This window comes from Seriola lalandi, unplaced genomic scaffold, assembly GCF_002814215.2.
Source record: "Seriola lalandi dorsalis isolate HSWRI2012SDOR001 ecotype SW California unplaced genomic scaffold, Sedor1 jcf7180002054654, whole genome shotgun sequence".
NCBI lineage: Eukaryota > Metazoa > Chordata > Actinopteri > Carangiformes > Carangidae > Seriola > Seriola lalandi.
Genome location: NW_019525207.1, coordinates 769,951 through 781,443, shown reverse-complemented (window position 1 = coordinate 781,443; position 11,493 = coordinate 769,951). Strand labels below are relative to the sequence as shown.

General features: G+C 40.6%; 1 protein-coding gene across 1 annotated transcript in view; it reads left to right on the top strand.

The window, feature by feature from the left end:
• The first annotated feature begins 145 nt into the window (after window positions 1-145).
• Window positions 146-11,493, top strand: part of prkacab (protein kinase, cAMP-dependent, catalytic, alpha, genome duplicate b) — an 18,701-nt gene continuing 7,353 nt past the window's right edge. The window contains exons 1-7 of the mRNA XM_023420601.2: window positions 146-998; window positions 2,874-2,935; window positions 4,870-4,998; window positions 6,725-6,823; window positions 8,596-8,678; window positions 8,989-9,115; window positions 11,388-11,483. Coding sequence (XP_023276369.1) covers window positions 953-998; window positions 2,874-2,935; window positions 4,870-4,998; window positions 6,725-6,823; window positions 8,596-8,678; window positions 8,989-9,115; window positions 11,388-11,483 — 642 coding nt within the window. The 5' untranslated portion in view covers window positions 146-952. The remainder of the gene's footprint in view (window positions 999-2,873; window positions 2,936-4,869; window positions 4,999-6,724; window positions 6,824-8,595; window positions 8,679-8,988; window positions 9,116-11,387; window positions 11,484-11,493) is intronic.

The following is an 11,493-nucleotide window of genomic DNA, read 5'->3' as shown; positions in this document are numbered from 1 at the left end:
GGGAGGGAGGGAGGTTTTTTTTTCTCCTTTTTGGAAATGGGGGGGCGCATTCCTGTCAACCGCCACTGACAGCCAATAGACATCCTCGCATTCACCGAGATTCCCACGGTTCGGCCGCTCCAAACCAATGGAGGAGAGAAAACGGAGAAAGTGGGCGCGTACGTCGTCGGGAGGAAAATAATCGGTGACGTTCCACTCGCTTGTTTTTTGCAGGGCGGCGGGACGCTGCCGTTGTTGATGGATTGCGAAGGGCCAATCAGAGCGCTCCGTGGCACTTTGCTGTAGAGAAGTGACCAATCCGTATCTTGGCCTTAACTGTCAATCAACCCCGGTTCTGGTGAGTAGGTGGGACGTTCGCTCGGCTGTAGTTCCGTCATCTCGCTCGTGTCCGAGGCTACGGGGGGCCAATGTTGATTTGGGCGATTTTCCGTCGTTGTCGGACCCCGCCGATGTTTGATTTTTAAAGGCTGGGTTCGCTAACGAAAAGTGGCAGGGATTCGATTGAGAATATTGCATCCCCGCCCTCGGTATAGCTGTTTTTTGGGCTGGGGGAGAGGTGGGGAGCCGGGGGGCCTCGCTCGGCGGGGGCTGCAAGGAGGGACAGGAGAAGACTGGATCCTCCGTGTTCAGGCCAACTGCGCCGAGCTCGGCCTGACAGTCCAGCGGAGCCCCAGCGACCGAGATACCACAACGACAGCACCCCGATGTTTTAAGCTCGATATCGGTCGCCGGTTGTTGGTAATCGTGGAGTGAGTGAGCCCACTGCACTACCCGGTCTCGCCGTGGCACCGCGTCAGCAGCTGTCAGGTTATTAAAGATCAAGAGCTCGGAGTTAGCGCTTGGTACAGCTGGATTTAGGAAATACCGTTCAGACCTAATCGAGCTTAGACCGGCTTGAGAAGGCTGCAGGGCGGCCAAAAAGCCACAGATCGCCCGTTGACAAGTTGTCATCATGGGCAACGCGCCCACGGCCAGGAAGGGCAACGAGATGGAAAGTGGTGGGTACCGTCGCCAGTACGCATTACTCCTGGGCAACACCTGCTCTGTTACAGCCTCATGACATGATGTGAGACGACGTGATACAACAGGCTGTGTTAGCTTCACACAACAAGCCATACACTGTTAATTAGAGGCCTATTCCTGTCTTCCAGTTCATTAAGATCCACTCGTACGTTCATGACATATCTTTGCTGCAAACGAATTAACTTGTACCATGGAAGCTCCCAAGAACCTAAATTATATATATTTAAATTCGGGAGCATTATATATACATATATTAACGAAGTTTAGGAGTATTGCTCAGTTTCGGACATTTTTATTTGATTTATATGTATGCTATGGCAGGATGAAGCAGGATGTAGCGCTCTTTCCTAGCCTGAATCACTATGAGCTGCAAAACAGCCAACAGCAATGTCCTTTGGAAAGAGATGCTGCTGAAAATGTGTGTGGGTGATCTGAAACTAATCCTAATCGGGGGCTATTTTGTCATGTGGACCCATAAAGGTCTGCAGGTCTGGCTGAACTAGCCTAAGTGTGTATACTGTACTGTTAATTCAAGGGTGATGGTGGTGGTGGTGGTGGTGGGGGTGGGGGAGTGTTACTGTTCAGTATGGAGACCAGTGGACTGGTGTAGCCTATTTATTATAATTGCGTAGAAGCTCTTTTATTATTACCAATCGCATATGTAATACAGACTGCTTTTGGTAATTTCTAGCTGTGTTTGGTCATAAAGTGTGCATGTGTCTTTCAAATCAAGTATTGGTTGGCAGGGCTGAGTGACATACACATGCTTCAAGTATGTGTGTGTTTGGTGCAGCAGTGTCTTGCTGTCTTATTAACCAGTTATTATTATCAACAACAACCATACCGCTTAAAAAAGAGACTGATAGGGATTGATAAAATCAGTGTATGAGATATGGTTTAAGAAGCTCCGAGTATATGATGCAGTATACCAGTGTTCTACACTTTTTTCACCCATGTTTTCCCAGGGATTTAAATCATTGACCCATTGGAGGGGGAAAAAAAAATCTAAAATATGAAGTCTCAAGTCAGACCTCTCCTAACCCTGATGATGTAATCAGGGTTATTTTCTCACTATAGGAAGCTGCCTCCAGAACCTCAGCAGACATTATACAGCTGGTTTTACATGGTTAATAGTTCTCTAAAATCAGTGAAGTGTTCCTCTAAGATTACTCTGCATGCAGTGTGTAAAGAATCAGCACAGTAAGTGATATGAAGGCTCAATCTGCCTTCAAAAGTCTCCATTGGGCCTGACTTACTGCAGAGCATATGTTTTACAAACTTTGACATGCCAGTTTCTCTTCTTATTTTTGGAATCTGAGTAGTTAATTTTAAAATCATCTGGACACAGCAAAGTTTAATCCAGAGAAATATTACCAGGGAAGTCCTAGTACTAAGGTGCATACATGTAACCACCTGTATTTGAAACCAGCTTGAAACCTTCTTGCATAACATCCCTGTCTTACTCTCAATTATTGCACTTTCTGTGTGTTGTGTATCTATTCAAGGCCAGACATTATCATTTAATATAACAATATAATTATCATTATTTTAACTCAGCTATATATCCTAAAAAAACACTGGCTAGCTACAATTGATTTCAGAAAACAGGAGATCTCATTCATATTTGATGCTATGCTAAATCTATCCTGATTAAAATATTTTACACAAAGCTTATATAAAAAAAGGTTTCTTATAACTATTCTATAACATTGAAGAGGTTGCTGCTTCAGAGCAGTAAATAATAATAGTGCACTGTTATTTATTTTCTGGTTTCTTTCCTCTGTACACGCATGCACACACACATCTCTAAAGCTTTTCTTCTGTAAATTTGGTGTTTTTGTTTTCCACAGTCAAGGAGTTCCTTGCTAAAGCCAAAGAGGACTTCCTCAAGAAGTGGGAGAATCCTGCACAGGTTAGTGTGCGCATGTATGCGTGTTCATATAACATGACATAAATGTTACATATAGTGTCTGTAATTTAATCAGCTTTTTGTATGTATTAGAAATGCATACAAACCTTTTAGCTTTTCAATCAAATTATGTGTGAGCAAAGATATATAGTTTATGTGTGGGATGCTGTCTTCATTTCCTCTTGCATTTTAAAAATGCCCCCCATCACTAGTGGAATTTCACTTGTTTTTGTATTTCTTTAACTCCCTAATGATATGTTTATTTCTGTTCCACCCTACCACTTCAGGTAAATATCTGCCATTTCCCTGGATAATTTAAATATATTTGGATGATGATATAAAGAAAAAAAAAGTAAAACATGTGGGCAGATGGTTTACTTTTATTCACTGAATTAAATTGAAATCTTATTGTGATGATATGATCATTTTAGTTTAGTGTTTCACAAACTCCTGTTGCCCAAGCAGTTGATTTCAAGCACATCATAATTAAAAGCTAACAAACTTGGTTATTTAATATTTTCATTCACGTGTTTGAAGGGTTGTGTCATGTATAAGACGTAACATGACTTTCCACATGATTATTATCAACACAATTTTTTCCATCAATCTTCTCGTATCATAATGTGATTAATAAGTATACATTTAAGAAAAATGCTGCTGCTGCATGATAATCAGATGTATCATCCAGCCGTTAAATTTAAATGAAAAAATTGGATGTTCTGTGTGCTTACAAAGCTTTCCGACATTTTAAAATAGAATATTAAATAGACACAGGATCTGTATCAATATTCTTTATGTTATACAGAGTATATACAGTATATAACATTTTCTCTCTATATATAAACATTGTAGACACTTGATTTGAACATCAAGTATGAATCTATTAAGCATTCCTTGATTCTGATTGGCCAACCTGTGTGCACTATTTTCATATCAATACATGGCTCTGATGCAGCAACCTCTTCACTGTTGTAGAATAGTTCAAAGAAACCTTTTTTATATAAGCTTTGTGGATATAATCTCAATCAGGATAGATTTAACAGACCAAGCAGAGCATCAAATAAGAATGAAATCAATATTCTGTACAGTATATGCACAATATGCACATATATGGATTGCAAACTCTCAACATATTATCATATGTATACAGTATATGTCTCTTTTACTAGATTACATGCATATGCTGGACACATGTACCGACACATTTGCTCACATCTACATATATACAAAACATACATACAGCAAAACAATAACTAGAATTACTCGTGGTTGTATGCCTCCACCAACCAGCCAAGATGTAGGAAATATGGTCACAGTCTCCCCTTTCTGAGTTACAGCACTGTATAATGGCCAGAGGTGTTTTTGCAGAACATTGTGATGTCACAGTCAAGTTGACCTTTGACCATTTGGATATAAATGTCATCACTTCATTTATCCTATTAGACAGTTGAGTTTAAATGTGTTGTAATAAGCATATGAATTAGTGAGGTATGGCCGAAAACATGTTTTGTGAGGTCACAGTGACCTTGACCTTTGACCTTTAACCACCAAAATCCTTCTAATCAGTTCATCCTTGAGTCCAAGTTAATGTTTGTGCCAGAAATTCCCTCTGGGTGTTCCTGATATATTGCATTCGTAAAGAACATGAGGTCACTGTGACCTTGAACTTTGACCTTTTCCCACCAAAAATCGAATCACTTTAGTCCAAGTGGACATTTGTGCCAAATTTGAAGAAGTTCCGCCAAGGCCTTACTCAGATATCGCGTCCATGAGAACGGGACGGAGGGATGTATGTACGGACAGACAACTCAAAAACATAACGCCTCCGGTCCTGGCTGTCGCTGGTGTGGAGGCATAAAAAATAACTTCCCACATCACAACCCCCAGCATCCCATTTTCACAAAAATCAACTAACCCTTTTTGTTTTGTCTGTTCAGAACACTGCTTGCCTGGAGCAGTTTGAGAGGTTGAAAACCCTGGGCACGGGCTCATTTGGCCGTGTTATGCTGGTGAGGCACAGAGAAACGGGACAGCATTATGCCATGAAGATCCTCAACAAGCAGAAGGTTAGTCTGGGTCAGGGGTCACAGTGGGATGGAGGGTGTTTAGATGTGTTTCTCATTTAAGGATACTCAGTTATTGTTCCTACAGGATGGCCATAGAAAACACGTATATGTCATTGATGTGAAAATTGTACTCACACGGCCTGACACATTTATGGAAATTGAGAAAAGGTCTGGAGCTCGTTGTGCATGCTAGCTCAGAGACAGAGACACAACACATCCAGGTGCAAGCCTTTTTTCCCCCATTGAACCTCTTTGAACCCGCTTTGTGCTGAAGCAGGCCTCGTCCAGAGTGTCAGAGCTGAGGTTGTCTTTAGGCAGATCATATCACAAGCAGAGTAACTTTGGTACTCAGTTTTAGTTTTTTTTTATTTACGTTTCTGCCCTTGCTTGTGCCCCTGTATGACATCATATTTATCGATAAAAATCCTGCCTGTTGGCTAATTGGCTAATCTTGTTATAGTAATACATGAAAGATCAAGATTGTTAATCACATCGATCAAAAATTTTACAATGAATTCTGTAAAATTCATTGGATGCAGGTCCAATGATGTAGACACTAAATTGACTGTACATGTCAATGTTGTGTGCTGTTGACTGTCTACCTACATGTTCGGGTGACTTCATCTGCTTTTAGAAGCATATTTAGAAAGCTGTAAAGCCACATGGAAAGTCCTTTATATTCATATTCATATTCATATACTCTGCACCTCTTGGAACAGTTTTCTCTTACAGGACACAGTCTCGCTGTCTGCTGGGTGAGAGCGGCTGATGTGAATTATCCTTTTTGATACCACCCACTCAGACTGTGTACTGTATTTCTTACTCAGAATATATCCAACCTGTTCCAGCAACTTATCCAATTTGCTTTGCTCTGCGCCAAAGTTACTTTACAAGACCAACCAGTCTCACAGGAAGAGAGCCTTTCAATATTTAGGACATATTAGAAATATCTGTCAAGTATCTGAGCCAAGTACCAAAGACATACAGCTCATATATCAAGTTACCTTTGAAGCAGTAGTGTGCTAATTAAATAGTACCAGGTGAACATACGCAGAACAAAAGCTGACCTGAAACACCCATCATCTTGTTGGTGGGAAAAGTACTGTATTTCAGAAAATGTTTTTACGAAACATAACTATAATTACTCACATTATTATATCTAGAATCTAGAATCAATGTTCTCAAAGATGCTGTACAAATATGTGTGTAAGCCTTACAAAAGAGCAGTAACAGAAATAGCTCTTTGATTAAGTTTATCAGACAGTTCAGTGGAAAGACAGAAGCTGTTTGGTCTGATCCCCCAATCCAAGAAGTATTAACACAGTGACATTTTTCTGTTTTACATAATAATAAAATTAATAGTATGCAGGACAAATTTACATAATGTACTCAAGTCTAATAAATAGTAACTTTGTAGCTCTGCCTTAGCACACTGTGTCAATATGTTTTTTTTTTTTCAATATTTACTGTATCTATGTTTTGATTGAAACTGAAAACAAAAGTTTTATGTCTTTATTTAGAGAAGTCAGGTCAGGGGCTGACGACTGTTATTATACATTTGCCAGCTTGTTAATGCACATGTTAAAAAGAGCTAAGACTATGCTGCTCTGATGAAACAATAGTTTTCTTTTTGTTACGGCATGATTTACTGTCGTGATTTATTCATTTATTTTGCAAGATACAATATTGTCACTCTCTCTCTCTTTTTCCTCTCTCTGCCTTTCAGGTGGTGAAGCTCAAGCAGATAGAGCACACTCTGAATGAGAAGAGGATTCTTCAGGCTGTTAGCTTTCCTTTCCTGGTGCGGTTAGAGTACTCGTTCAAGGTATGCAGAATTTTAGATTTTGTGTGTGAGTGTGTGTGAGTGTGTGTGGTTTGATGATGAGTGACTGGCTAAATTTCCCCCATCCACCCATCAACTTCCAAACTAACTCTACGTGTTTCTCTTATTTGTTTCTGAAGGTGGCCCTTTGAAAAGATAAACATTGTACCTGGCACACCCAGTTGTCTCATAGCAAGTGAGCAGTTAAGCATCTGCCTATCATGAATGAGCAGAAATGCATACTGCTTGGCTGTCATTCAGCAAATCAAGTGCCACAAACAGCTGTTGACTAATGATACTGCTCATGAACTGTCCACCATGATATTATGTCATGTCTTAATCTGCATTTGCTGTAATTCATCTGAGCTGTCCCTAGTACGCTGCGTTTTTCTTTAAAAAATAAAACAAAATAAGACATTATTGTGTCAAGTTAGAACAATTAGACTCACTAATCATCACACCTAGTTTAAAGAAAAACATAAAAAAAATAAAATAAAAATGAACGTTGAAAAACACAGGAAAAAAGTCTAAAAATGCCCAGATTCTTGCCATCTGCACATACTGTACCTTCCAGAGTGCAGTGTAACACCGTGGAGGATGAAGGAGAGAGAGCACTGGTTAGTCAAAGAGCTGGCTGCGTCTGGAAACGACACTGATCAGAGCGAACCAAAACAATGAGCTGAAAGACGCTGAAACGCTCTGTATTGTTGACAGGAACTGCAGAGTCAGTTGATAATTATCTTTAGGTTTGTCACAATGAGCAACACCTTTCACATTTACACATTCACCATTCACACACACCACTCGCTCCCCTCTTGATATGAACATATTCATTAGTGAAACATTCGGCTTATCTAAAATGTGAACTATGTGGTCACTACTGGTCAGCTTATCATTTCAGACCACTCCCAAGTCTTCACAGCATTCTCTGTTATCAACACACAACAGGCCGATTGTTTGTTTTATAAAAGTCTACTGCTGTCTCTTTAGTCTTGTTAACGTTTAACTCTAGGTATTTCCTGTCACAAAGATCTGTCAATTTAGTGATTGCATCCTTATAATAACTTCCATCATCATTGCCCATTAATCCTATTAAGGGTAAGTCATCAGCAAGCACAGAGTGAAGCGAGCGTGGTCTGCCACATGCACAGTTAAATGAAGCACAAAAACATTTGTCTTCTTCAGCATTTTACTCTCACAGTCCTTCTTTGTCAGTGACTGTTTGTACCCGTACAGACTAACTTAGCTGTTGGCTATATTCCAATTAAAGCCTTATTCTAGTTAAGCTGTTTAGATGCACCGGGGTTGCCCTGGGATTGAATATCCTTGTTGCCTCAAATAAACCTATTAACAGAATATTCCTGTCCATGGTGTCCCGTCCAGCACACAGGTGGAAGAGTCAACAACAAACACATATTAACTGAGCTTGAGAAGTGGGCTAGGAGTGAAATCCTTCTTGATAATATAAAGCTAGTGTTATGTAGCTTTATTAAAGGGTCTAAAGACAATATGATTTGCAAAACAAGTTTTGGAAATAGAACAAGCCCAAATAAGTGTTTAATAGAAGCAGTCACACACCTCGTCATCAGGGATTTTATATGGTAATAACTTCACTTAGTAAAAGTCAGTGGATTCTTTTACATCGGCCCACTAAATATCATTTCCATGCTGTCCAGTTGCCAATCCCCGGTGTGTGTGGGTGTGTCAGGAGTGAGTTAATGCATGTGTGTGTATATGTGAGTGAGTGTAACTAACATGTCCTCTGTCTTCCCCAGGACAACACTAACCTCTACATGGTGATGGAATATGTACCAGGTGGAGAGATGTTCTCCCATCTACGGAGAATTGGCAGATTTAGGTTAGTGCCTGTATGCAGCATCGAGTTTACAGCACAGAGGCATTTTCTAGGCACATACAGAAGTAACCTGGGGAACTGTGTTCTCTCAAATTAGCTCTGTTCTCCTCTATTCTATTCTCTTGTGTTCTACTGTATTCTGTTCAGCTCTGTTCTCTTCAGGTCTGTTTTAGCTGTACTTTGTTTTATTCAGCCTTGTTCTTCTCTCTTCCGGTCTGTACTGTACTCTGTGTGTGTGTGTGTGTGTGTGTGTGTGTGTGTGCGTGTGTGTGTGCGTGCGTGTGTGTGTGTGTGCGTGTGTGTGTCTGTGTAGTGAGCCACACGCTCGGTTCTACGCTGCTCAGATTGTTCTGACCTTTGAATACCTGCACGCTTTGGACCTGATCTACAGAGACCTGAAACCTGAAAACCTGCTCATAGACCAACAGGGCTACATCCAGGTAAATAACAAAATAACACCTCATGCACAGATATCAGGAATTTCTTCTACTCAAAAAGTTGGCTCACTATCATTTATTTCTTTGTACATACATCCCTGCATGTACCTACATGAATATCTTCTCAAGGCAGTGGGAGTGTGCATGTGATGCTAAACAACGCTAGCCATTCTCAGGCCACCTTCATGCAAACCATCTCACCGCTAATTCTGTAATCGAACCTTATTTGTTGATGTAACAGGTACCAGACTAGTTATAAATTTGGCCACTATGTTCAACTGGGAGGAAAGTTATCCAGATACTTCTATATTATAGTGTATATGGTAAGGTACATTAGGTGGAGGGCAGTTGTTTTCTTTCTCTCTCTCTCTCATTCTTTCTCTCTGAATGAGGGTAAACAAAAATCATGTGACCGCTTTCTGGTTTCAAGTTTTCACTTTTCCGACCGCTCATCAACATTGGATAATTATTATTACTGATGACCATTATCAAGGGCAAAGTCAGATATGGCTGGCAGTAGCATGGCCGCAGCAGCGGTATGGACACGCACACTACAAGCCTTAGCGGTTAAGGTAGCCATCGCACACAGGTGAGGTGATGCAAGAAGTGCGTCAACTCATTCCTGCTTGTTATATTATTGCTGGTCAAGTCGACTGTTCAGGCTAAAAGGGCACCCAGGGCACTGGCAAATGACCTGGTGCCCCTGACAAGCTGTCCGCCACTGATCGTCTCTATGACTGTTGAGAGATCCCCCCCCCCCCCCCCCCCCCCGAATTCCCCATGATTTAGCTTGTCCAAAACACTGACGCAGCATTTGAAAGGTCGGCAGAGGTTTTAACTTCAATGCTGATGCTGCTGGATTTTGTATTTATTAGATCTGCAGCCACCAATGATGATTAGCATTAATTAGCATTTATTGATTAATTGTTTGGTTTATGACCGAAATTATAACTTCCTACAACCCTAGGTGATGCCATCAAACGTCTTGCAGCCAACAGAGGACCTAATACCTGCTAATTCTCACATTTGAGAACCTGGAATCATCAAAGCTTCTACCTCTTTGCTTGAAAGGACATAATTGATAATAGATTACAAAAAAAAAATTGCCAACTAACAACAACTAACTAATAAGTTGAATAACTAATTGATTAGTTGGCTAATTGCGGCAGCTGTAATATTCATTGGACAAGTAATCACAGTCTGATATACTGTAGTTAACATTAGCCATATAAGCTAGCAAGCTAATGTTTGTTTTGATACTACACTATCTTACAGGCAGCGCCTCTACTCTTTGTGCATTGACTTTGAAGGTGTTTATGATTTCATACAGGGTTATAATACACAGATTAAACTTTTAATGTGAGGTGTGCTAAGTGTAGGATTTGCTGTTGGCATGATCTGAGTGGCACCATCTAACCTGAGTCAGCTTGCACCGGCTGGAGACTTAACAAGTGTGTCATGTAGAAACTCAAAGTAAGGTATGAAATGCAATATTAGGTATGAAATATTGTTACCATAGCTATGATATGCTGTCACAAGTATTATCTTTGGAGAACTTTATCAGTTACACACTGTAACAGGTGAGACATGTAAAGGCTATGCACCAAATCCCAATAGAGAATATGCTGAAAAAGTTTGGCTATCATTGGATTTTGTTAATTTAAAAATTTTTTCCCTTCACACTCATACAGTTGAGGGGATACAACAACATAACTAGACACACAGTTTTTAAAACAGCAGTGTCAGCTCTCTCTAGTCGCAGTCAGTTTTGCGGAGCATTAAATGACAATAATGAACAGTTTGAGTATGTTCACCTGTGTTTTCACTTCCGAATATGTGGTTTAGAAAATTGAGTTAAACCAGACTTTTTAATACCCGTTTGCATTTGTTGTGTTGCCGTGTGGACTCCCCTGTAGGATGTGTGTCACTACATGCCATGCATCTCCAAAATGAAGCTGTAACACTGTAAAGGTGTGTGCCCCATCACATACTCTTGGCTGTGGCGTGGAAAAATAATGTGCCATATATGCACAAGTGCAACTATGGCCGTGGTGTGTGTCGTATTTACTGAATGCTGAGCTTGCACTTTGGTGCTGTTGTCTAGCACAGATTCTGCTGCCCTCTTGTGGTGAACAGTGACATGACAACTGGTGAGAAGATGCTCGCTCTCCTCCCTGTGAGAGTATGTCTTTTGAGAGTATGTCTGCTTATTTACCTTGTGCTCATTCTCTTACTCACCTTCTCCTTGTCATTGCTCTTTGATTTGCTTTTCCAGGTGACAGATTTTGGCTTTGCCAAACGTGTAAAGGGCCGGACCTGGACACTGTGTGGCACCCCAGAATATCTGGCCCCAGAGATTATTCTCAGCAAGGTGAGCCGCT